Here is a 27796-nt window from a genome sequence, read left to right as displayed (position 1 = left end):
TTAAAGGGCTAGATAACAATGCAGGCGTTAGACCAACCGAAAAAACCAGACACGTTTCACTCTGCATGTCCACTTAATCTAAGATGCCACTCCTACCCGAACAAACATGTCCAGCTCATTCTTGCGGCGTTTCTCCAGCTTCTCTATCTCGTTCTGGCAGGTTAGGCAGACATACAAGTGATTGACAGCGGGGCCACCTCCATACCTAATTAACAGCAAGCCAACAATTAGCATTTAATAAGAAACTGAACTTCGACAGGAAGTCATGAATAGAGCCGTGACAACTCTTACCTGCTGTACAGATGATCCCATACATTTTGAGGAAGCATCATAACAAGATCGTCAATCGACGAGGCTTTATTTGGAGGAATGCCTGTTGGAGAAACAGAAAAACAAGAGGTCATAATTTTTAACAACCAAATAATTTGTTTTTTTACTCAAAAATGGGCATATGTCCCCTGAAAGTCAACATGAAACAGCATGCACAAAGATTTATAAATAATTAATAGGAGACTTCTTATATCTGTGTTCCTCTGTCAGATCTTTTCCTTCATATTCATTTGACTCAGTTCAAACAAATCAGATCAAGGGGATAAAAATGCTTTGAAATGCTTTCTGAAGAGATTCACATTTTTCGCTGACCTCGTACTACACCTTTTAGTGAAAAGAAAAGGAAGAGAGTAAAAACAAACGTAATCAGTGAAAAGAATGTGGCGGCACTTGACCTCCGTAATGCTGGCAGAATCTGCAATTATATCTGGTGTGGAGTCATATCTGTGGTGTATAATATGCTTTATAATGGTCAAGTGGGAAAGGCCCAGATCTTAATAAGAGTGGTCCTCACCTCCGTGGGCACACAGGAAGTCATGGTTGGAGATGGGTCCTGGCTCAGCAAAGGTTTTGAACTTGTTCAGCCACTGGCGGGAGATGTAGAACTGCAGGAGGCTTGGCTCCATCATGTTGAGCAGACTGGTCACCTTCCGCCTCTCCTTCTGAGTCTCCTCGTTACTCTTCCTGTTACACACACACACACAAATGACATCAGCGGCATTTAATAACTGTCAACACACACGCTTTACCACAGCACTGAGATTTACAGTCAGACTCAAGGCCGTTTGTCCTGTTCAACATAACCTTGAGCATTTCTACCTAAAAAACAGCTGCATCTTAAATTATTGTTTGTTCACCGCTAAACCAGGAAATACTGGAAAAAGGCTTACCATATTATTTCATAGATTTAAAACTACTTAGTAGATAATGCAAAATAACCTTTAAAAGAAACAAAAAAATTAAATTTCAAATAGGATTTTTTTTAGCCATTAACCACTTTGCAAGTCCTTGTTCCATTACATTTTAATGGGTTGTATAGACCAATTTGGAGTAGATGTCACAGTTACATTGCTTGCAGCTGCGCACACATTGTGGTGGCAGAAAAACACTGGTAACAAGTGGAGGGAAACAGGAAAAATCAGAGGAATAAGAAATAAAATGTATTGTTGTGCCTTTAGATGTCACAGGGTTCCCACACCTTGGTTAACTTCAAATTCAAGGACCTTTCAAGGACTTTCCAGGTCCAATACCCTTAAATTCAAGAACTTAATGTGGGGATACATTTCAAGTGAGAGCAAAGTTACATCGTGTTTCCTTGTAAGATACATTATTACAGTTTTCATGTGTCAAATACAACTATGCAAAAAAGCATTTTTTTTGCATTTATTTTTGGCCATATGACAAGAGATATTATATTCTATTTGGCCTATTTCTGTTTTACATAAAACTGAAGAATATTCGGCTCTGCACCTGGCCAAGTGATGGTCCTTTGGATCTTTGGCAAGCCATTCTTTGTAATCTTAATTATTATAATTAAAAAGCCCCCAAAGTAGCGCAATGACCATATCCCATATCAAAACTCCAAATATTTCATTTCCAAACCTAAAATGTATATTTTACAGTCACGCTTGTGCAGATTGATCATAAAAAGCTAAAAGGCTTTCTACCAGTGGCCATCACAAAACTTAACATCTTGCACAGTTTTATCACAGGTAGAATGCAAAATGTTTCAATACAAACATTTCAGTCAAATGTAATTTATGCAATATTTCAAACCTTTAACCCACTGGAGAAAAATCAACCCTCCGCAACAGTTTAAAATCAGCCCAATTCCGTGAAAAAAAAAAATGCAGATTTGGCAACCCTGCATCCAACACAAGCTGCAGGAATCAGACTTAACTGATCATGTGGTCAAGACAAGAGAAAGGAGAGATGACTGACAAATCGTGCTGGAGTATTTGCTGCTCAGCCGACATTGTGCTCATATCTGATCTTGTAAGATGTACTCCCTTTAGAGTATGTGTGATCGCGAAATTGAAAGTGAAAGTAAATAGCCGCTTATTCAAAAGAGATGCAAATACTCCACATACGATAGCGGCTCCCTAATGTGTGAAAATTATATTTAATATTAGAATGACTGCGTGAGCAGGCGGTAATGGCCTGAAATTCAGCGGGAGCGGGATCAAAAAACAGTCACGCATAGGGCTTTAATACAAAAACTCACACAATGAATGCCGACTGTTGAAAGCAAAAGCCGAATCCCAGACATTTTGGGTCATTTAGAAATCCCAGACATTTTTTGTAGGTCCAAAAAGAGGACATAGGGTCACCCTAACTAACACAAATCAATCAAGCTAGTATGCATAGTCCATGAAGTTTTGGCGAAATAACACATGAGTAGACTGGAGTTAATAATATGGAATATTTTCCAGAAAACGTCTTGCAAAAAAAAAAAAAAAACATCATTTTTAAAGAATACAGTTGTCAAAGATGCCATTTGAAGCTAAATGCAGACATTTAAACGGACAGACTAACTGATGAAACCTGCTGTGATGACTCTAGTTTTAAAGCATAAATAATAGGTATACATAATATTTACAGATGCAGTTCATAGGGAACATATTATATTAGCCCTACAGTTACAGCATGAAATACTATTTAAACCTGTAACATTTTACATTTACCTATCTTATCTCGCAATTCAGACTTTTTTTTCCTGCAAGTTTATGCCTCATATTTTGGACTTTATAACTCGTTCCCATTCTGATGAATAAAAAAGCCAGAAGGGTGGAATATAAACTCAAAAGAGAGAATGACGAGTTGATTTTTCTTATTAGAATTATGAGATATAATCTCATAATTGTGAGTGAGAATAAAGTCAGAATTTTGAAAATGACCTTTTTCTCAAAATGACCTTTTTTATCCTTTTATTCCATGGTTTCCATAGACTGCTACATGAAAACTGTCATTTTCTGCCACCTAATAGGCCACAGTTTGTAAACACCAAATTGGTCTATAGATCAGGAATTTTCAACCATTTAGATGCCACGTTTTCCCAGATTTGAAGATCCTTGTGTGAGGGACCCCATCCTAAAATTTAGAAGCAATCTGTATAGTTTCTAGTTGTTATTACATTTCTTTTCTACTCATTATAGTACTGTATTGTTAGATGTTTGATGTTAGATTTACTCATTAATTTACTTACTTTAATCAAAATTTTATCTATTTATTTAAATCAATTAAAAACTGTTACTTATTATATGATAGACATTTATAATGTTATAATAATATGTTTATTTGTTATTTAGGTAACACTTTACAATAAGATTCATTAGTTAACATTAGTTAACTACATTAGTTAACATGAACTAAGAATGAACAATCCTTCTACAGCATTTCTTTAATCTTAGTAAATGTTACAGCATTTATTAAGTCATTATTCAAATCACATGTGTTTGTTAACATTAGGTAATGCACTATGACATGACTAAAAGAATGACTGTATTTTTATTAACATTAACAATGATTAATAAATATTGCAATAAATGTATTGTTCATTCATGTTAGGTAATACATTAACTAATGTTAACAAATGACACCTTATTGTAAAGTGTTACCGTTATTTGTAATGTTATATGAGAGATGTTAGTAGAACTAGGGTTAGGAGAAATAAATAAATCTTGGTATATGTTCTTACTTGTAAAAGAGCACATATGCCTCAGCATTTTGAACACAGGACTCTGACACTTCAGTAACGCTCTGGTCATCAAACTCATACCACAGTTGGTTCACCTCGTTCCGACAATAGGCAATATAGTGGCCACCTTGAACAAAGCAAAAATGACATTAAATATATCAGTCTTGTTGGAGGCATAGCCACATGCTTTGACACACTGAGCTGTGGTGCTTATGTATGCAATGTAAGTTCGAATCAAACTTGATCTTTCTGATCCCATTTCCGTATATTCTCATTATTATTTTTTTTTTTTTCCCTATTTTTTCTTGGCTATATTATTAAATTAATATAAGTGGCACAAAAAGAGTCCAAAAAAAAAAAAAAAAAATAAAAAAAACCCCACCTGAAACCACTTACATATCTGTCAATGTAATGTGAAATAAATCACATGTATTTATATTTTTATATATATATATATATATATATATATATATACATACACATACACACACACACGTCTGGTTTATTATCTTTGTGGGGACTCTCCATAGGCGCAATGGTTTGTATACTGTCCACACTGTATTTTCTATCCCCTTACCCTAACCCTACCCCTAAACCTAACCCTTACAGAAAACTTTCTGCATTTTTACTTTCTCAAAAAATCTCATTCTGTATGATTTATAAGCTTTTGTACCCATGGGGACCTCAATTTAGGTCCCCATCGTGACACGAGTCCCCATTAGTATGTGTGTATTCAGGTTTAAGTCCCCACCAGGATATATAAACCAAAAGCACACACACACAATGTATATACACACACAAATCACATATTTTTATATATATATATATATATATATATATATATAAATGCATACAACTATTATAAACATATAATATAAACTATTACAAAATTACTTATAAATAATTTGTAAATAATATAAAAAAAAAATGAATTTTTTTTCCAATAATAATACAAACAATAATTATTTATATTACTTTGTGTAACTGTTGTAAATAATAGATGAAGTAATACTTTTATGACCATCTTCCTCATCTAAAAGACTTACTGCTGGCAGTGCCGTGGTGACAGATGACTGACAGCAGGTCATAGGTGGTGGTCTGGGCGGAGCAGTCCTTGGCCAGGAAGGGCTGCATTTCAAGGCCTTCCAACGGGAAGGACACATGAGTGCTGATTTTCGTGGAGAACATGAGTTCATGTCTGAAACGCTTGAGGTGAATGCACAAAATCTGTAGGGGAGAAAATCAAAGTTTGCTGTCAGTTTCCAACAATAAAATCAGTAAAAAAATGCCATATAAAAATATAACTATTTGTGCATTTTTATAGCATGACTGCAGTACTACCAGTTGAGGTTTTCCATCATGGTGGTCCAGTAAAATTCTTTGGCTATTCTACAGACGTACTGAACCATCATCAGATCTAACGACTCCCATAAGATGGCTGCTCTTGCCATTACAGGTCCCTGAGCATATTTACCAGATGGGAGCAGATATTATATTTTGATAGCATTCTTAGTCTAGCTCCAAACATAAATCCACTGAATGTAGGAAACAGATGACTCACCAGACCTTATTACCCATTATATTACTGTTATTGCTCAAGGGTCCAGGTTTTGTGTTCTTTTCAGACAGACTTGGTACAAGGCCAATACATTGTGGACATCATTTGTGGTGTTTTTATTATTTTGTTTGCTTGCTATAAACTGATGTAAATCTGATGTTTTTTCAATCTCCGGAAAATAACCATGTGGTGCCAGAACCTGTATAACAATCATAATAGCTCATCTGTGTACCTACCTCTGGCAAACTTTGAACTTTGCAGAATTTGACCCCATTCCGTAACCTGAAACAACCAAAGAGTCAACATTAACACTTTAGTTTCTGCAGCCTAGATCTTCAGTTAGGTCTCCAACAAGTTCATACTCACTTCTTGCATTTTTCACAGCTGTACATGTTGTCTCCTGGAAATAAAAGAAAGACAACCACAGTTATATCACTGATGTTAAATATTAACAAAATTCCATGAAGATTTCCATATTTATCCTCTTTTTCTAGATCTAGAATCACCTATTGGCCACGTTCACACTGTCAGTTTTTGGGATTGACAACCGCATTTACTTACAGGTGTGAGTCTCGAAATGTCCCGTTCACACAGCAGCGTGCAACAGGAGTCAAGCCCGTATTCCTTACAAGTAACCATAGCAACAGAGACCAAAGCAATATCAAAGATGCTGACGTCCGTAAAACTGAAAGTATCACCAGTTTCTGACACGGCATTAGTCCAAACTACCTGCAAGTTCATCCATCAAATCATTAACCGACAGCAGCTTTTTGAATGAAGAGCGAAGCATTTGAGCTGCGTGAAGAACGCAAAACTGACGGGAGGGAGCAGCTCCGGTGGAGACTGGATATAAAACTTTCAGATGACACAAAGCTCATTTTTCCGTCACTGTAAGTTACCGAAGCCACAAATTAAAGCACACAGCACACAGTAAATGCCTGTTTGTACGGCAGAGCGGCTCTCTTGCACTGAATAATGTGAAAGACAACTAGTTGTCCAGTCCCATTCCATTCACACAGCACGTGTGTTCCAAGAATGCGGTTGTTTTACGGGTGTGAGTTTGGTTATAGAATACGGTCGTCAAACCTGTAAATAATTGTACTGTGTGTAAACGTAACTGTATTAAGGACTCAAATACGGTACTGACAACCGTATTCTGCCGCTGTGTGAACGTGACCATTGATTAGTTTTGGGGTTCAGAGCAAAATTTCAGGTTTTTTGTGGGTGGGTGTGGGTTGGGGAATCAAACCTTTTAGTTCATCTCTTGCAAAAAAGGCAGCCAGACAGTCCTGCAGTGTGACCACAGGTCCCCAGAACCAACTAAAAATCAATGAGCAGAAATTAACAGTGAGGGTCAATCATTCCAAAGAAACATGTAATACTTTTCTTGGTCTATAATGTTATATACATGCTCAAATACTTAAATTATATTTTATGGATATAATGACTGAAGGCAGCACTTAATACAGTGCACAAAACTGTGTTTATATTAACCTTAAAGGAGAAGTCCATTTCCAGAACAAAAATTTACAGATAAATGTACTCACCCATCCAAGATGTTCATGTCTTTCTTTCTTCAGCTGTAAAGAAATTGTTTTTTCAAACGATCCCAAATACGGTTGTAAATGATCCCAGCTGAGGAAGAAGGGTCTTATCTAGCGAAACGATTGGTTATTTTCATAAAAATAACATAATTTATATACTTCTTAATGTCAAACGCTCGTCTTGTCTCACTCTGCCTGAATTGTTTTTTTTTTTTCCGGTTCATGACAGTTAGGGTATGTCGAAAAACTCCCATCTCATGTTCCTCCTCAACTTCAAAATCGTCCTATATCACTGTTTTACCTTTTTTTTAAGGGTGTTTGATCGTCTTTGCATGTTCACTTTGCAAAGACTGGGTCGGTACTTCTGCAGCGATGTAGGATGATTTTTAAATCATTTTTGAAGTTGAGGGAGAAAATACGATTGTAGTTTATCGACATACCCTAACTGTCTTGAACCAGAATACACAGAGTTCAGGGAGAGCAAGACAAGACAAGCATTTGAGATTAAAAAGTATTTAAATTGTATTTTTTTTAATGAACATAACCGATCGTTTTGCTAGATGAGACCCTTCTTCCTCGGCTGGGATCTTTTACAACCGCATTTGGGATCGTTTGAAGCCGCATTTAAACTGCATTTTGGAAGTTCAAAATCAGGGCACCATATCAGTCCATTATATGGAGAAAAATCCTGAAATGTTTTTCTCTCAAAAAAACAATTTCTTTACAGCAGAAGAAAGAAAGACATGAACATCTTGGATGACAAGGGGGTGAGTACATTATCTGTAAATTTTTGTTCTGGAAGTGGACTGCTCCTTTAAAGGTTCATGAAACCCCAGACTACTTTTTCTGAGATTTTAGCACAGTGTTTGTGTTGCACATCATAGACAACAATGTTAGCATCTGTTAATATTAATTATTGGAGAGAACTGGTTAATTTTGAGCTTTTTTGCGCTATTTTCATCTTCTGGGTTTAAAATCTACATCGTGTTGATGCCACAGTTTGTGACGTGGCAACAGACTATAATACTTTGATGATGCGTCGGTGTCTCATAAATATTAATGAGACTGCATGTTCTTATACTATGAGAAGACACTTCGCTAAATTATTCACGACAGCATGTGTTGATTTGCTGCAAAAGAAGCTTCAGACTGTGAGATTGCGTACATTAACTGAGAGAAACGTTCATGGATCAAAGTAGTGTTTTTTTTTTTGTGCTTTGTAAGAGTTCTGCACAAACGCAATTAATTCATTTAGTCAGTGTAACTGTTTTTTACATCTCCTTGACGTAACCCATCAAAAGGATTATAATGGATTATATATAACTCAATCGAAGCGAAATGAAACTGTCTGAACCCAAAGTTGTCTGTGTTGTCTGTCTCCTCTTTTCCCCCTTCGCTCCTCAGCGCACCACGCCCACGCCCACGCCCATGACCAAACGCCCACGCCCACGCCCACTTTTGCAGCAATTTTAAAACTGTGGTGAGAACTAGCCAGTGCCTTTAAAATTAACCTGCAGTAACATAATATTAATTAGGGCCCTATGAAATTTGTTTTTATTTTTTTCCCAAATTCTGTTTTATTTTGTCCCAAATTCCGTTATTTATTTATTTATTTATTTTTTTTTTTCAGTTTTAATTTTTCTGGATTCCGTTTTTTTTTTTTTCCATTTGAATTTTTCTGGACTCCTTTTTAATGGTTAAATTAATTTCATTTAATTATGATGTCAACTATAATACATTTTCATTTACTCTCTCACATAAAAGAAAATGTCAGCATAATACCTTTTTATATATTCCATGACGAAAGCAATCCAGCCTTGTGGGGCGTAGGCTTCTCCACATGAACCAGCTTTGACAAGAGCTGTCTGGTGCGAGGAAGAGTGCAGCTTGGCAAGGTCCTCTTTCCCTGGGATGGGCAGAGAGATGTCCTGGAAGTTCTCCAAAGTCACCGAAACCTGAGACAGTAAGGACAAGTAACAGATAAGCATAATTTAAAATGCTAATCTGTAACTGCAATTACTGTCAGAAACAATAACATGGCCATTAAAACCACTGCTAAGTATGTAACACTTTTCGTCATGACAACATGCTTTGTCCATTTTGCTTTTTATAACTGATCATTTTTTATATGCAAACCCTGTTGATATTATTATTAAAATGACTTAAGTTCGTGATTGAACTACCTAAGTGGAACGAGCTGAACATAGCTACACTTAACTGAATTAGGGTTTTAATGTGGGTTAATTAGGGCTGAAACTTGCCCTTATCATATTTAAACCAGCTACATCAACCACATAAATATAACATATTACAACATGAATCTGTGTGAGTGAATACTAAAAGTGTGATTATTTTAATCACATTATTATCAAACCATTTTAAATCATTTTGCACACGATCATCACAAATTATATAAAATATATGACATACCTATGTGTTCAACTCTGTATTTTATTTTTGGGAGGGGGTTTATACCTTTATTTAGATAGGACAGTGCAGTTGTTCCAAGTGTAAGAAAGAGAAGAGGGTGGGATCGGGAAAGGTCCATGAGCCAGGATTCGAACTCGGGACACCCACAGCACAACGCCACTATATGTCGAGGCTATTGGCGCTGACTCTGTAAGATTTATTTATTTATTTTTTTTAAAAGTCTTTTATGCTCACCAAGAATGCGTTTATTTGATCTAAAATACAGTAAAAACAGTAACAGGGTGAAATTTTATTACAATTTAACTACTTTCAAATTAGGGATGTAACGATTACCGGTTTGACAATAAATCATGATAAAATTCTCCACGGTTAGTATTACTGTTTCATATTTTAATTATCATTAAAACCGTATTTGATTACCACGGTTTGAACAACTGATGATAAATAAACACTGTACAGCATAATGCACAGTTTTAAGTAACAGTCTCATTTGCACACGGCACGCAGAGTAGTTTTGTTTTGTGTGAAAAGACGGCAGATGTTTTAAAAGAGTGTAAGGGCATAGGCGCCAATCCCCACAGAAATAATCGCGCACACACGGAAAAACACGAGACAGTCTCCGTTCATTTTAAGCAATAAGAAACGCATTGCAGCTTTTACGACCTTATTCTCATTTTCATAGTTCATTTGAAGCCGTTTTTGGCGTTATTTTAATGGTAAATGTCAAGAATGCATTATTGTATGAGAGGATGCCAGCACGAATCCTCTCGGCTTGCAGCTGGCTTCCTCTCCCATATATATAGTGATCATGGCTCTGCGCTCCCTCAGATATATACATGCAAACAAGTGCTTATTGTAAACAGGTATTTATTAAATCATTTTATTTAGTGAAGTGCAACCCTCATAGAAAGAACATGTGTATTATTTGGTAACTAATGTATTTGCAGTCCGTATGTTTCACTTCGCAACTGGGGTTGGGCACCCACCGGCAGAAACATAAATCGGGAATTATAATGAATATATGAATGAATTAATTGTATGAATGTACCTCTGAAGGTTCGGACTGTCTTCAGAAAAGATTTGATGGCATTTTGTTTTTACCTTCGCTCCATGTAATACCTAAAGTGTATGCTGCTTTATCCACAGAGTTCAAGTAAGATCAATATAATTCAGCTTTTCCGTAAGTGCCATTTAGTGTCATACAGTGGATTTACAGAGACTTACATTTACATTCAGCTTGTGCGCAGTTTTTGTCTGGCCAAAAAAACGGACCAAATTTGCATGCTCTGCTGTAGCATAAATTTTGACCGGTTGATGAAAAACAAGCTTAAGTGGATTCTATAAATTATCATTTAAAATCTGGACATCATTGGTAGGCTACTGTTCTTTTAGTGATTATGCAAACAAAAAGTCTTTTTATTTGTCGTTTGTTGATTTTAAATATAAAACTGGGTGAAGTGATTTATGTGTCAGTACTTTTTGAACATTTCCAGTACATTTTAACAGTACTGTGATAATACTGATAGCCATGATAATTTGTTTCACTATAATTGTGATCAGAAATTTTCATGCCGTTACATGCCTATTTCAAATAACGCAATTTATTCCTGTAATTAATATTTTGCATCCTCCCGTTTTCAATGTCACATAATCCTTCAGAAATAATTTTAATATGCTGACTTGGTGCTCAAGAAACATTTCTTACTGTTTTAAATAAAAACTGCTTTTTAATAGTTCTTCCTAAAGTGGGAACCATGGTAATTGTTTTTCAGTATCCTTTTATTAGCAGAAATAACTGCATTTATTTTAAATAGAAATCTTTTGTAACACGTTAAATGTCTTTATTGTCACTTCCGATTAATTTCTTTACTCTTTGCTAAATATAAGTATTAATTAAGAAAAGAAAAGAAAAGAAAATTTATATGCTTTTTTAATCAAGATAAAAATGATGTACTTAATACTCACAGGAGTTCTCACTCCAACAATAAAGTTCATTAATGATAACATATCCACACTCAGGCCTCTGTCAGTTTTAAAATACCTTTCTCTGCCAACTGAAGAATTAAATGCTTGTGTTCACTTTGTCTATTAAAGCAAGGTTCTTTGGGGACATTTTTGTCTGAAGAACACACAGGTCACTCACCCTGTCACAGGTCAGGCACTGAACGGAGCTGACAATGGTGCCGTCAAAGACTTCAGAGATGATGCTGCGATATTTCCTCTGCCTCTTGCTCTTTGGTGGGGTGAACGAGGGTACTGTCAACATGACACATCACAACCATTTAGAATCAATGTCCAATCTGTTTTAGTTCAGACGATGGTCACAACTATTAAATTTCAGCAACTGAAAATAGTTTTGACCAAAACAGTAACATTTAAATTAGTGTTTCTCGAATGCCATGTTTTGACTGTGTCACAGTCTATTTTGTGAACACAAAGTGGATAAACTAAAAAAAGTAAACATTTCAGCTGTGTGGATGCTAGTGCTGGATTAACATTTTAGATTTCTCGTTTTTAATTGATACTGCTATGTATTCCTAAATCTAAAGATCAATCTGTTTTCCTCTGATGCATAAACTTTACTAAACATTATTGGTGGTACAGCTGCCAATCACTAAATCACACTGGGCTGTTACTTTTAAAATGAAACAATATGTCAGCTTTCAAATGTTCTCAATTTCATGACAAAATGCGAACAATAATGTGGTGTTGATGCTCTTTAAAGGAATAGTTCACCAAAAAATGAAAATTTTGTCATTAATTACTCACCCTCATGTTGTTTCAAACTCACATGACTTTATCTTCGAAACACAAATTAAGAAGTTTTTTATAAAATCCGAGAGCTTTCTGACCCTCCATAGACAGGAATGCAACTGACATATTCAAGGCCCACAAAGCTAGTAAGGACATTGTTAAAATAGTCCATGTGACATCAGTGGTTCAACCGTAATTTTATGAACCTACGAGAATACTTTTTTTTCTGCAAAGAAAACAAAAATAATGACTTTATTCAATAATTTCTTCTCTTCCATGTCAGTCTTCAAAGCGTGTTCATGAGAGTACCACAACACATCCGTGTGATGATGCTGATGCAGGAGCCGAAGTTCTGATCATCACTCTTGGTTCACTGTCTGTATATTCTGTATCAGAACACCGTCTCCTGCGTCAGTAGCACCACACGCATAGCCTATGTCATGGTGCTCTTATAAGCACACCTCAAAGACTGACATGGAGGAGAAGAAATTGTTTAATAAAGCCATTATTTTGTTTTTTGGCAAACAAAAAGTATTCTCGTAGCTTAATAAAATTACGGTTGAACCACTGATGTCACATGGACTATTTTAACTATGTCCTTACTACCTTTCTGGGCCTTGAACGTGGTAGTTGCGTTACTCTCTACGCAGGGTCAGAAAGCTCTCTGATTTCATCAAAAATATCTTAATTTGTGTTCTGAAGATGAACAAAGGTCTTACGGGTTTTGGAACGACATGAAGGAGAATAATTAATAACAGAGTTTTCATTTTTGGGTGAACTATCCTTTTAAAGTGGAGTGAAAATTTTGTTAGTAAAAAGTTGACATAAAAACAATTTAAACTTGTACAACTGTACAATTCAATTTTTATATTAAATGAATGAACTGATCATTAAATTACATTTTACCCCCAAGTACATCCTTACATTTTGGTTTCAGTTCAGAATTTTCATTTCAGTGCATCACTAATTAATACATTTAACTACTACATAACCTCCAAACTCTCCAGAAATGAATCCGATTTAAATTCTGGTACCTTTCTTGTGAGTAGAGCTCAAGTTTGGCCACATTGAGGATTTGGGTGGACTGCTGGACAGTCTAGATGTGACACCCTCATTTCCACCGGGACTGTGTGGTCTGATGGTACTGCTGACCTGGATTTCAGGGTTTGAATCTGAAAAAGGTGGAAAGAAACAAGTCAGTCAACAAAAGCAAGCAAAACAAGCACTGGTCACAATGTATTTCATCTAAGGCCTGACATTTCACTTTAAGTGAAATGGAAGAACGAACATGTGTGATGTTATTTTAAACAAAATCTGATTAAATTAAGGTATTTTGTAGCCAATTTCAATGGTCCAAAACAGCTTGTAAGTGTAAACTTTCTGTCAAGGTTACAGCCGAGTAAAAACATGAAACCACTAAAACTGCAGAATTGCAGAGCTGGTGCAAACATAACCATTTCCATGAGCGCACTTGCTTTCAGAATTTTTTCACACTGTATCCACCTTTTTCTTATCGCGGAAGTAAGCCTATGGGTGAGACTTTCGGTTCTTTAGCTGCTATAGGGAAATAATGAGAAGAATAACAACGTGCAGTAAACGGTAAAACTGTTTGCACTACAAACCAGTGTGCTCATAATTAAGATAATAAGTTAAAATAACATGGTAAGATACACCAGTTTGCAATATCAAGCAGCGAAATGAATTTTTTCGTACAGCAAAAAAATAGCTGGAAGCAGATGAGACCAGAAACCAGACCCATAAAATTTACAAATGGCCGCTCCCACTCTTATGGGAAGAAAAATGTGGATACCAAACTTTTTACCTCTGAGCAAAGAACTAAAAAACCTTTTTTTTTTTTTTTTCACCACTTGTTCATTGGGGCCTGTAAGGCTGTTCTGAATTACACTGCATAGAATTAATGGCCTTGCTTTTACCTGAATTTCGTCCCTGAGCTTTAATGGCTCCTTGGGTGCTGATGATTGGCCTCGACTCATTGGTTGTATCCACGTCTTTATCCAGGTCGCCATGGGAACCAGCACGGTACAGGTTGTTGATGAGATTCTTCTCTTTCTGCCAATCTCGGTTGTTTTGGTTCTGCTCTGAAATCAGCATCTCCGCTTCATTGATGTCTTCTGGGACTCTGGGGCCTTCGTTATCAGCACGATCGCTGCTGCCGCAAGACTCGCAGGACTGGAAGTCATCCGACTGGCTGTGGTTGTCCTCTTCAGGACCCTCGTCCATGGCCACAGCTTGGTTTGGGTCCTCTGGTTCAGGAATGGGCTCCTTGAGCTCCTCGTGGAGTTGGTCCATCAGACAACGCAGGAATTCTTGAGAGTCCTTAGGACAGAGACAGATTTTAATTACTATGTTGCAAAATAAGAACAAAAGAGAAAGTTTAATTGAAGTTTAACTTGCCAAGGACGGTAACTAAAACTATAAAGTTTAATGGACCAAAAAATGGAAACAATATTGGTGGAATCACTTTCAAACGTTTCATCAAATAAAGTTTAGCACAACAGAGATTTACTCTAATGATTAAAACATGCATAAAAAAATTACATTTCACAATATGTTGGCATCATATTATTAATAGCCAATATTATAGTTTTTTTTTTGTTTTTTTAATCATATCATCACATAGTCAATACTGGATATATGTGACCCTGGACCACAAAACCAGTCAAAAAGGGTCTATAAAATCTGAAAGCTTAACTTTTCACTGATGTATGATTTGTTAGGATAGAACAATATTTGGTCAAAATACAACTACTTAAAAATACTGAAATATTGAGAAAAAACGCCTTTAAAAATGTCCAAATTACCTTCTTAGCAATGCACATTACCAATCAAAAATTAAGTTTTGATTGGTAAGTTTTGATTGATTAAGATTTTTTAAAGAGCTTCTTACCACCGTTCTTGGTGTGAATGGGCCTTAAAAAGTAATGTTTGTTGCACAGGGTCAATGTTGTAGTATAATATGAAACATTACGTTATTTTCACGAAGCCCTGCACATGACGTGCAAGCCTCAATTCACAATCACAAGATCTTATTTATCCCCCCGTCTGTGATGTGCACCATGAGTAAATGATTAATCTGTGACTGTAGCTTTCCAATAATAAGGGGGTTACCAATATTAAAGTACTGATATCGGCCAGTAAATGATGACAGTATTTTAATATTCAAGTGAACTCTCCCTTTAATTATATTTGTCTTGTTGACAAGTCCATAAATTTGGGAGTCAGATCCTGGCATGTGCACTGACACATTGACAGTCACACACAAATGTTTCCAGGCATTATCAAAAGAATGCAACACGCATGGAGGCTCACGTTGTATGCCGCAGATTAGACATGGACCTGCAGGGACCCCATCGCTATAGGAACAGCTGAAGCTTACGAGAACATTAGTCATTACTGGCTCATCCACATGGCAACATGGCCAGCTGGCATTCTAACATCCTGGTATTAAGAATCCTGGTAGGCACACAAGTTTCAAACAATAGGACACAGCATACTAGACCAGAAGGCCATCACTGTATTATGTCAATGCAGTACAAGGACAAAAGGTTTCCTGGCCCTTAGTAGAGGGAATGATTTTAAAACAAGGCATTCATTGACTTTGACTGAATATCCCCTCTACAGGAGTCCACAGTCTATCTGGGCTTCAAGAAAGTGAGCCTGAAAGTGAGATTAATGTTTCCTACAGTCTCTGAACAGCCTATGATGGCCCATTCAAGACAACGCTAATTCTCCAAACGGCCTTCCTCTCCAGCCAGGCATGACAATGGATGCATTCCACTGGTTAAAGGTGATCAAACATCTAGAGAGACTCTGAATCAGACTGTGCTCCATATAAGAACCCAATCTCTTACAATCAAGAACAAAAATAGGTCTTCTCTTAAATGCAGCTAGAGTACAAAGTATGTTCAGAGGAAGTGTAAGGAAGTGAGAGTGAGGCTCTCTCAGATGAAATTCCCACAGCATGCAGGATAATTTGAGATTGACCCTTATCTGTCATTGGGTAAAATTAAAAGAAAGTCTGTGGTTGACTATGTTGGGCTGGACAGGATAGGCCTATACAAAAAATATTTTTTTAATAAGAATTCTAGGGCCCTATGAAATTAAATACATTTTTTTTCCCCAAATTCTGTGTTATGTTTTAATTATTCTGCATACCAGTTTAAGAGTTCCATTAAATATGAATAATCAAAAATCATGTTTAATCAACTAAATTCATTAAACTTTAACAATTTAATTATTTATTACATTTATTTTCTATTTTCAAATTACATTTTAAAATTCATAAAATGTCAGAATTTTCTTGTTTTCATGTTTTATGATTCACCATTAAAAACTGTTTGTAATTAAATGAACCCATAAGATATTAATAATTTAATCAACCTTTTCAAATGTAATTAAATGAAAATACACACAACTTTACAAATAAAGTTTTGCACAACAGAGATTCACTCTAACAATTAAAACATGCATAAGAAAAATACATTTCACAATATGTTGGCATCATATTATTAATAGCCAATATTATAGTTTTTCTGTTTTTTTTTTGTTTTTGTTTTTTTAAATCATATTATCATATAGTCAGTACTGGACATGTGACCCTGGACCACAAAACCAGTCAAAAAGGGTCTACAACATCTGAAAGCTTGATAAATAAGCTTTTCACTGACGTATTGTTTGTTAGGATAGAACAATATTTGGTCGAAATACAACTATTTAAAAATATTTAAATACTGAGAAAAAACACCTTTTAAAAATGTCCAAATTACCTTCTTAGCAAAGCACATTACCAACCAAAAATTAAGTTTTGATATATTTATGGTAGGAAATTTACCTTCATGGAACATGATCTTTACTTAATATCCTAATGATTTTTGGCTTAAAAGAAAAATCGATAATTCTGACCCATACAATGTATTTTTGCTACAAATATACCTGTGCTACTTATGACTGGATTTGTGGTCCAGGGTCAAATATATCTGATAACATACAAGATCAAGTTCATGAACATTTCTCCTATTTTAACACAGATTACCCTTGCAATTATCTAATTATCTAATAATTTAGTAACACTGGTAAAGGTAATCTTCAACAAACCTTGAAAAGAATGTATTTTTATAATGTACATTACAATGTTGTCATGCCTAAAGTCACTTGTAGCATTTAGTTTTTAGTGTTTTTTTTTTTAATTTTAGATTTGTTTATACAAAACAGCATCAGTATTTGACAGTATTTTTTGATGTTTTTTTTTTTTCTGTTACTCACCAAGGCTGCATTTATTTGATCAAAAAATATAAAATAATCCGACTGACCACAAACTTTTGAACAATAGTGTAAGCCATAATTTTAATATATTTGCATTTTAAATGTTTTAAGCATATCAATTAAAAAACATAAATAAATAAATAAAAAAACCATACCTGTTGGGAATAACCACGAAACATTGGGTTTACAGCCTTGATGCCCTGGAATAGATTTGTAGGAACAACATAGGAGTTCCTGCAATCACACAAAACAAGAGCAAGAAAGCTATAATGAAACTTGTTTCTTGAGGAAAAAAAAAAACTGTAAAATTACACTGAAATAGGAAATGGCAAGAGAGGAATGTACCTGTTTTTGTGCCACAGGTCTGTGACGAGTTTCTGATAGCTCTTGCATAGCGCTGGCTTCTTGTCTGTCTTCACCAGACCACCACAGTCCAGGAAAAACTGTGTTAATGGAGGACTAGAAGATAAACCAGAAATAGAGCAAGATTAAAACAGACTGAAACAGAACAATTAGGACACTAAGATTAAAACACTATTGATTATTGGGGTTCTCACCAGTTGGAAAGTGCCTGGAGAGCTGCGTTCATGTAGCAGGTATTGCCGATGTTCTTCAGTCCAGTCAGACCTGTGAGGTGTAACAGATGCCGAGGTTCAGACTAACAGTGTAGCATGCAGAGCTAATGCACTGAACACCAGACATGAGAGATGTAAGACCTCTAGCCCTCAGTTCGTCCTCCTCCTCAGTCTCCATATCCAGGTCATCACAGGGTCCCGCAGGAGGAACTCTAAGGGAAGTAGGGCTCCCAGGAGCTTTGGGGTCCTGAAAACCAGAAAGATGATGAAAGAAAATCAGCAACAGCATACCTTTTGTAAAACATGCAAATAAGAGTAGCTGTGTGCCCCTAAACAGTTTAGAAAATCTGCAATCTCAAAATCAATCATTTAGACTTTAAACAAATTTCTATCACCGCACATAGTATGTTTAGCATTGAAAACGTAACTGACAAAAATCAGGTCATTATAAAATGTACATACTGAATTGTGATTGGTCTTTTGTCTTGTATCTATTTGCATACTGAGACCGTGATTGGACTTATCTTCTTCGCAAACATTTACAGTCATGTTTACATTGCAAAGACAATGTTTAAATGTAAAGAAGGATTTTATCTAAGCACAACCAAACTTCTAAACTTTGCTTTGCATTCACAGAAAGTTGCGTAAGAGTTCTGACCGGGCTGGGGGTCTGTACTGGAGAGATGGGTTTAACAGCGCTAGGCAGCTGTGCATGTGGACCCAGTTTTCTTTCTAGGAAAACCTCCTTGGTACAGGCGTAGCACCACACTCTCAAAGTGGTCAGATTCACCGTTAGGTTGTGCCGTGTCTCCTGGAAGAAAAAGGCAAAGTGCTTAGATGGAAGGTGGACAACAGATGAAAACAGATGTGTATATGTAAGTGTAATGTTCAAAATATAAATAATGAAATAATAATAATGAAAAAATCTAAACCATACCTTTAAAAAAAAGTCTCAATAGATTACAAAAATTGCAATAACTAGAACTGCACAATATATTGGTGACCATATCAGCTTTCTTAATAATAATAATAATAATAATTAGTAGTAGTAGTAATAGTAGAAGCATTCATCAGAATTGGGAAAAAAAAATTATAAATAAATAAATCTGGAAAACTTTTTTTTAAATACAAATTACTCATCGAAGATTGTAAATGAGTCTAGTGGTGTAATTTTATCATTTGTATGGGGGCTGGATTTAAATCTTGTTTAAATGTATGTCAAAAATGTTCAAATGGATTGTATGGTTTTGACTTATTTAAAACATTTCAAATTCTACAGCTAAAACCTTATTGTTTATTGCCAAATATTTCTACATCACTGCCTTTTTACTTCATTAAAAAAGAAAAAAAAAAAAAAGCAGTCTAAATGCTGAGCTCTTTCTCTGCATATGAAACTTACAATGCATCAGAAAGACTCTTCAAAATTTAGGGCAAAACAGATGCGTGCTGCAACAGAAGAGCGAAAATGTACCAAGGGAGATGGGAAGTGGTGATGTGAAGCCTGGGCAAGCACACAGCGGTGGCTAAAGGGTCTCTACATTATTCATGTGTCTGGATTGGCTTTCACTGCGGCACTACAACTGGTGCAACTGCAGCCAGACAGGGGTAGTTAAAACATTTATGAGAGCTGCGCCAAAATACAAACCCTGCCAAAATCTGCCATGCCGACCATTTCGGTGATGGATCAGATGTAATACATGCCCATATCCATTTGAACTTACAGCCCAGCAAGGGTAACATAATAAAAAGCTCATCTACATTATACATTGCGGAACGGCCCGTGAACTCATCATCTTGGTGATTTATAATTGAAAAAAAACAAACAAACAAAAAAAAGATAAAATAATAAAAACACTGCCTTGCTCAATGATATTATTTACTCCTCCCTTACTAATTTTAGGGTGCTGATTCCAAAAAATACAGCCTTTTTTGCTCTAGTGCGGCACACTTTCTAACAAAATATGATGTGTGTTTTGTATCATTTTGCTTTTGACAGCCATTCGTAAAGTCTGGTATCTTCCCTCAATAACCATAAAATCTGCCTCAAAGACATGATTCCTATCTTCCTCTGACCTAGGTTACAACTATTTGTTGAATTCTCATCTGATTTTACATCTAGGAATAATTCCCGAAGACATAATTTTATGCCTAATCCTGATTTCAAGGTTAAAATTATGGCCAGTGATACAAGAAAATGCAAACATGACCCAGGTGTTTTCTGCTACATCAAAACAGCAACAGAAATTTACAGACTTTATGTTTATTTTTTAAACTTATGTCACATTGTTTGACATTACATGGAGTATTTAAACATCATTTTGACTTTTTTACAGTTTCTAAGTTAAATTATACAAGTTGAATACTTCTTCTGTCATTCAAAAAAAGCTTTTGATATTTGACTGCTTTAAGTGAATTCAAATGGAAAAACATACTATTTGAAAAATGTTCATTTTCATTTTGTGAAACAAACTATGTCATGAAAAGCTGAACTGAGCATTACCAAATTAGTATTAGGGCTTTTTGCAAATCATCTACTCACTAGTCTGCTTTTACAGGTGTGTTTCGGTCCTGCAACTGTGGTGTGGTTTATTTATAGCCTGTTTAGCTTTTTACTTCTGTCGATTGCATTAAGCCTTAAAGGAGAAGTTCACTTCCAGAAGACCAGAACAAAAACTCCCTCCATATAATGGACTTCAATGGTGCCCCCGAGTTTGAACTTCTAAAATGCAGTTTAAATGCAGCTTCAAAGGGTCTTTTCTAGTGAAATTTTATGTAAATCACTTTAAAGCACTTTGAATTACCTCTGTGTATGAAATGTGCTATATAAATAAACTTGCCTTGCCTTGCCTTGAAATGATCGGTTATTTTCTAAAAATAAAAATTATATACTTTTTAACCGCAAACACTCGTCTTGATCTAGCTCTGTTGAACCGTGTGTATTCCTGTTTTTGACAGTAAGGGTATGTCGAAACACTACAAACTCATTTTCTCAACTTCAAAATCAAAATCAATTTTTTTTTTTTTTTTTTTTGTAAAGGGCATTCAACCTTTTTTTGGATGTTCACTTTGTAAACACTGGGTCGGTACTTCTGCAGCGATGTAGGCAATTTTGTAGCATTTTCATGAGATGGGAGTTTTTCGTCATATCCTAACTGTCATAAACAGGAACACAGTTTAGCAGAGCTAGACCAAGATGAGCATTTGCGTTTAAAAAGTATACAAATTGTACAGAAAATAACCAATCATTTCGCTAGATAAGACCCTTCTTCCTCAGCTGGGATCATTTAGAGTCCTTTGAAGCTGCATTTAAACTGCATACTCAGGGAAGTCCATTATATGAAGGGAAATGCTAAAATGTTTTCCTCAAAAGACATGCTGAAGAAAGAAGATATGAACATCTTGGATGACAAGGGGGTGAGTACATTATCTGTAAATTTCAGTTCTAAAAGTGAACTTCTCCTTTAAGTTCACAATCACTGTGTTCATTTGTGAAGAATTACCATTAACAAAATCTGAGAATCACATACTTTCATTGGTCACTAAGATTATTTTCTGCACTAATCCTAAAGCCAACGGAAAAATCTTATTGTTTTTTTGTTGAAGGAACCAGTGATGCTAACTCCCGTGTTTGCCTACAAAAACACATAATCACCGCATTGCTCTATACCCACACCCTGCTAGAGAAAAACAACTTAGTGGATGAAAAAAAAACATGGGGTGAATTTTGTTTACTGCAGCAAATGCAGGTTATTGTAGAGGAAGTATGGCTGATGGCTCTGTCTTCAATCAGTCGCTTTCACACAGACACAAGGGTGTTTTGAGAGCATTGTGGGGTTTTGGTAATGGGTAATCAGATGGGCTTTAGTGGGAAGGGAGATCCCCACTGGAGCACTGATTAATAATGGATGAGTTCACCCACAGGCAAGCCTGCAAACACACTTTAGCGATTCATTGCATCATTCAAGCCTCCAGTCACAATGAGAATAACAGATGTGAAATCAACACAGGGTGACACATGTGATCAGGGATCAGATTCACCTGTCTAAATCAACATATAAAAGTAATCAGAGATGTAACACTATAAGGGTCACAAATCATGTCTGAAATGTACAACGACAGCTCACTGTGGGTAAAAACATCTTAAGCTGCAAGTACACAAAACAATACGTTTATTACAAATATTAAATGAAATTTGGCATAAATAAAGTAGTTGTTAATACACAAAGTACATTCATTTGAATTATTGCACAGAAACAGCAGAAACAAAGAATAAAATGACTAACCTGAGAGTGGACGGTGCTGTGGTCTGCATGTGATTCTCCACAGCCAACATATGAACAACCATTCTAAATGAGAGGTAAACATGAAATGAAATTATACTCTACAGGTTTCATTATAAACTATCTTCCAATAATTAAGAATTTCACATCACCAGACAGATTTTTTTTTTTTTTTAATATCAGTGCATCTCTGTTACAAATCAAACTTGCTGAAGAACATTACCTAATATAAAGATAACTTACCTCTAGACAGGCCCAAAGGTTTGGTCCCCCGACTTTACAGTCCTGACACTGACCCTGAAAACAAACACATTTATACTTAAGCATCTTCACAATGTACAATGTACACCACTGCAGTTTGGGATCAGAAAGATCATTTTAAATTATTTTAATTTAAAATAATAATTAATTTAACAAGGATGCATTAAATTGATCGAAAGCAACAGTAAAAACATTTATAATGACACAAAATATTTCCAATACTACTACTTTAATAATACTGTCCTTTTGAACTTTCTATTCATCAAAGAAGTCTGAAAAAGAAAAAATGTATTATGATTTCCACAAAAAAAAAACTAAGCAGAAAAACAGTTTTCAACATTGATAATAACAAGAAGGTTTGGTGAGCACCAAATCAGCATATTAAAATGATTTCTGAAGGATCGTGCGACACTGAAGACAGTAAAGATGCTGAAAATTCAGCTTACATCACAATAATAAATTCTATTGAAACATACATTAATTAAAAAAAAACAGTTATTTGAAATTGCATTAAATATTACAGTTTTTACTGTATTTTTGATTAGCTACATGGAGCCTTGGTGCACACAAGAGACTTATTTCAAAAACCTTACTGACCTCAAACATTTGAATGGTAGTGTATATATGCAATGGAGCCCATAACAACACATTATAGAAAAACTCTATTGAAAACATGTATTCTATTAAAGGTACAATCTGGAAAGCAATTATGCGGCAATCTCAAATGCTTTCAAACTACAATAATGTATAATGCATTCACATAATTGCACATTGATTTCATCACATTCTTTTCAACAGCACGCAATGTTTATAGCCTAAGCTTTTACATGTGAGGCAGCCACGCATTATTAGTGCTTATGGCAACTTCGCAAACTCAGAAATAGGGGTCATTACTGTCAACAGCGCACACTACATTTGACCTATGAGAAATGGGCAGAAGCAATGATATGATGAAAGTGCGACTGGGTCTTGGTGGGGACTCACATGGGACTTCTGGATGAGTTCTTCCTTGGTGATCTCCCCCACACACTCCAAGTGTGGACAGTCATTGCTTGTCGCTCCAGACATCACTCTTTTAAAAAGAGAGAGATATATATGAACACATCAATAAACTATTTAAATATATTTATAGTGTAAACACTAAGGGCCAGTTTCACAAAACAGAGCAAATTAACAGAAGAGTGCAATTCCAAAACAGCACCAATGGGTGTGGAAATTTCTGAAGGTGATTTACTGACAACACGCAAATTAAAGAACACTCACACAACATCTCATTTACATATCGACCAACGCAATATACCAAGCACAGCGCAAATTAGCCTAGCCGCAAATAAAGAATAAAGACATAAAGAAGCCACAGTAAATTGAAAAGAACCGAAGGCCAAAAAATGAAAGGTTGCAAAAAGTTTTGATAGGCCTGGTATTGCGTGACTCCAAGTCGAGGGTTCCAAGTCGTCTTTTATTTCCTGAAGCACATTAAAAATAACATGGCTTGGCAAACAATATGTTCAGATAATGTGTTCCTCTGGCATTCCAAATAAATTAATACGCGTGGAAAAAAAATCCTCTCCCTTCTACCCCACGCTCTCTGTTCTCATCGGTGCCTCCTAGCAACAACAACTGCAGCCGTTTCAAGCGTATAACAGTTTAAGACATGCTATTTTTGGCCATTAAATAATGGCTCAAATAGCAGTAATTTGACAAGCGCAAATGTTAGTAAATCACGCTGCGTGATTTACTTGAATACTCTCCTCCCATAAATTTTGCATCTGAAAGGGGAAACTCCTACAGATGCATATTCACTAAGGTCAGGCGCAAAAATAGCTGTGTCTACACCGTCTATGCGCATCTTTAGAAAATCCTGACAGTACTATTTTAACGTCAAAAGATGGTTTGTGCTGGTGCAAGCTGTTAGTAAAACTGGCCGTAAGCCGTTCTGATGAAAGACCATCCCCTTAAAAATCAAACACAAGTGGCCAATGAAGACACATTTGAGATAAATACAGTATGGTATAATATAGAACAAGTCATATGAACTACTTTTATCATCCTCTTAGGTACTTTTGAAGCTTCACCAATTATAATCACTTCCTCTTATCCATCACTATTTTGTTCCACAAACGGATACAGCTTTGTAACATAATAAGAATGAGTAAATGATGAATCATATTCATCAGGCCCCAAAAATGTTCACTTTTAGTTGAACTATTCCTTTAATAGTGCTTTAAAAAAGCAATGCAGCTTTTTAAATTGACATTTTGAAATGTTTTGCAAAACAAAGTTCACTGAACATTAAAAATGACCTGCTAACAAAACACTAGGGCTGTCAAATGATTAATCGGATACAAAATAAAAGTTTGAGTCTGCCTAATAAATGTGTGTACTGTGTGTAATTATTATGTATATATAAATACACAGTCATGTATATATTTAAGAGAAATAAGTTATGTACAAAAATAATTATTTATATATATATATATATATATATATATATATATATATATATATATATAAATTATATAAAAATTATGATAAATACATATACTTGTAAATACTTCTTAAATACATACATAAATGGACAAATTGGACAAATGCCATATTGTCCAAATGGCCAAAATGAGCACACTATTACACACACTTGGACAGCATAAGTATCAGATCAGAAGCAAGTTAGACCAGGGCAACGCTGAGTAAATTTTAAAAGCAATGTATCAGTCACTCTGACCATGTGTCAAACTGTATATGAACACCTCACTGCTAATATATGAACTATTTATATCATTCACCATGAAAACAACAGGCAGCACATTACAACGTTATTTCATAAACAATGCAATAATCTCTTGCCATTGTGCACAGCTTGAAAACAAAAATGTGTTTATGAAATGCACCCTTGTGAAAAAATAATAAGCTTTAGAAGAATGTATAAACGTTTTGATAGTGTACTTAAGTGTTAAGAAAATAAGTCATGAAAGTAAATTTTCTTCAAGTACACTTAAGAGGCCTTTTATTTCTTTAATATTATTTTGTCTGTACGTACAGTTGTTATTATTTTTATTTTTTTTTAATCTCAATTCCTATTTTATTTTCTTTAAATGTTAACCTAATTAAAGAGCATCAATACAACATTTATCATTAATTTTCTATATTGCCTACAAAAGTCTCTGTGGCAACTGAGTGTAATCCAGTACAAAGGTCAAGACATGTTTTGTGAAATTTAGTATTCAATCGACAACCTGTAGTCTAATGAATATCTGTGACAGGACAGCATATGCAAGCAAAATCTGTGTAGCCTGCACATCTCATATCTCATAGCACTTTGACCTTATATAAACAGAAAGCAATAATAACATAAAATTTTATCTTTAAAAATATACAGACTAACAGAGACAGTTTACAAGACTACTACATAATTTATGGTGAGGGGTTTGCAAGGGAACAGCAGGGGGGTTGTGAGCTGATGAAAAGCTAAGGAGTAATTAAATAAGGGGGTTTTATTGTTTACCACCAAATATGATCATCCTTATGTTTTAAAATTTAAAAAGCATCTACATTGTTTCTTGTATAAACACCTAATTTATACCATGAAAAAACAATATAAATGTATCTAAAATATTATCAGCAAATCCTTTCTATTAAGTTAGATTACATTACATTTATATAGTTAATTATTTCTTTATTCTAATTTTTGACTATGATTTTTTTTTATATGTAATCTCTTTTTATTAACATTCCGACCAACCCCTTGTGGCCATCTTTTTAATTAAAATAATAATAATAATAATAATAATAATAATAATAATAATAAAAAATTCTAAATAAAACGCTCAAGAAATATTACATTTTATTTGTTTACCTGCATGTCATGTGACCATTAACCCACATCAGAGAATCGTAAACATGCAAAAGAGTATTTAAAATAATCTGGGAATTCCAGATGGTCAGTAATTACTACAAATAATAATTATTATTATTATTACTGTCATATGTATAATGTACACTACTCAGAAAACATTGAGTAGTAATGTACAGTCATATACAGTAAACGACAGTTATGGGCCTCTACAGCTGTGTGTGACGTCACTCCAGCAACGCGTCAGCATAAGCCAGAATCTTCGCTAGGCTACTTAGCAACTAGCTTCAGCCTGTCACGCACATACTTCCCCGCAGTTTTTCCTACGGCTATAAATCTTTTAATCATTACAACCACAAGAACAGCTAAAATCCCCCCAGACTGTCACTGAATGAGGTGTTCACTCTGAATGAAGAGCAGATACAAGGCGTGTGAATGCGTCGGGCTAAAGCTAAAGTCAGTGCGCCGCTCATCATCTGACAGCTCTGCCTCTGCATCAGCTCATATCACAACACAACACTTACAACAGCACAGAATCAATGCACACTTTTATATTAACTGTGCTGGACGCAAAGCTTTAAATACGCCATATTTCAGTTCGCACCCAAGCCAGTGATATAAAATTAGCTCACCTCTAGGGAAATCAACGATGGTTTAAATATGAATCGATTATCGCTTCTTGTCTGCGGATGAAGATACCGGTTTAAAGATGTCTTCCGGCTTGTCAGCTACATATCTGTAGTATTCTTCAGTTTGCAGACAGCGGGTTTTCAAACGCCTGGCGTCGGACGCTTTAACTTCAGACTGGTGCTACATGGTATGACACATTCAAACAGCTTCTTCCGGTTGTTGTGCGGTGCTGAAAGTGAATGGGGGAAGCAAGCAGCGGCGGTGCCTCCTAGTGTGGACGCGCGGAACGACTCACAGATGCGCATTGATCCCCCGAAGACAGAGCGAGAGCTATCCCAGCCCAGACGCCCCCGTGTGGCCATAGAGTCAATTACATTACGTTAGTAGATTAGCACTTGGTTTAGAATTTTTTTTTATTGGTTTTATGGTAAAATTATTTAATTGACGTAGAAGACAGCTTTAAAGCGCTGAGGGCTGACAAAAGTGCTCCATATCAGGGATAACAAGAAATAAAAATATAATAAAATAGTATTATTAATTTTAAAAAATAATTATGTGAATAATACAAATATATGATTATTGTTTGAATACACAGAGAAAT

At 35.4% G+C, this 27796-nt stretch overlaps 1 protein-coding gene across 2 annotated transcripts in view; it reads right to left on the bottom strand.

Moving 5' to 3' along the window:
- Positions 1–27491, bottom strand: part of usp33 (ubiquitin specific peptidase 33) — a 33820-nt gene extending 6329 nt beyond the window's left edge. Inside the window, exons 1-21 of one of the 2 annotated variants that reach the window (XM_051131049.1) lie at positions 27198–27491; positions 23697–23784; positions 22695–22984; positions 22455–22517; positions 18830–18982; positions 18313–18418; positions 18154–18223; positions 17942–18055; positions 17752–17830; positions 14248–14650; positions 13348–13485; positions 11703–11815; positions 8912–9084; positions 6835–6905; positions 5952–5985; positions 5822–5867; positions 5074–5254; positions 4028–4154; positions 845–1014; positions 292–373; positions 97–205 (exon numbers count right to left, since the gene is read on the bottom strand). In XM_051131049.1, the coding sequence (XP_050987006.1) occupies positions 97–205; positions 292–373; positions 845–1014; positions 4028–4154; positions 5074–5254; positions 5822–5867; positions 5952–5985; positions 6835–6905; positions 8912–9084; positions 11703–11815; positions 13348–13485; positions 14248–14650; positions 17752–17830; positions 17942–18055; positions 18154–18223; positions 18313–18418; positions 18830–18982; positions 22455–22517; positions 22695–22778 (2316 nt within the window). In that variant the 5' untranslated portion in view covers positions 22779–22984; positions 23697–23784; positions 27198–27491. The remainder of the gene's footprint in view (positions 1–96; positions 206–291; positions 374–844; positions 1015–4027; positions 4155–5073; positions 5255–5821; positions 5868–5951; positions 5986–6834; positions 6906–8911; positions 9085–11702; positions 11816–13347; positions 13486–14247; positions 14651–17751; positions 17831–17941; positions 18056–18153; positions 18224–18312; positions 18419–18829; positions 18983–22454; positions 22518–22694; positions 22985–23696; positions 23785–27197) is intronic. The other variant, XM_051131039.1, reaches the window with a different exon arrangement.
- Positions 27492–27796: the final 305 nt, after the last annotated feature.

This window comes from Labeo rohita, chromosome 2 (genome assembly GCF_022985175.1).
Source record: "Labeo rohita strain BAU-BD-2019 chromosome 2, IGBB_LRoh.1.0, whole genome shotgun sequence".
Taxonomy (NCBI): domain Eukaryota; kingdom Metazoa; phylum Chordata; class Actinopteri; order Cypriniformes; family Cyprinidae; genus Labeo; species Labeo rohita.
This window is presented reverse-complemented; position numbering and strand designations above follow the sequence as displayed.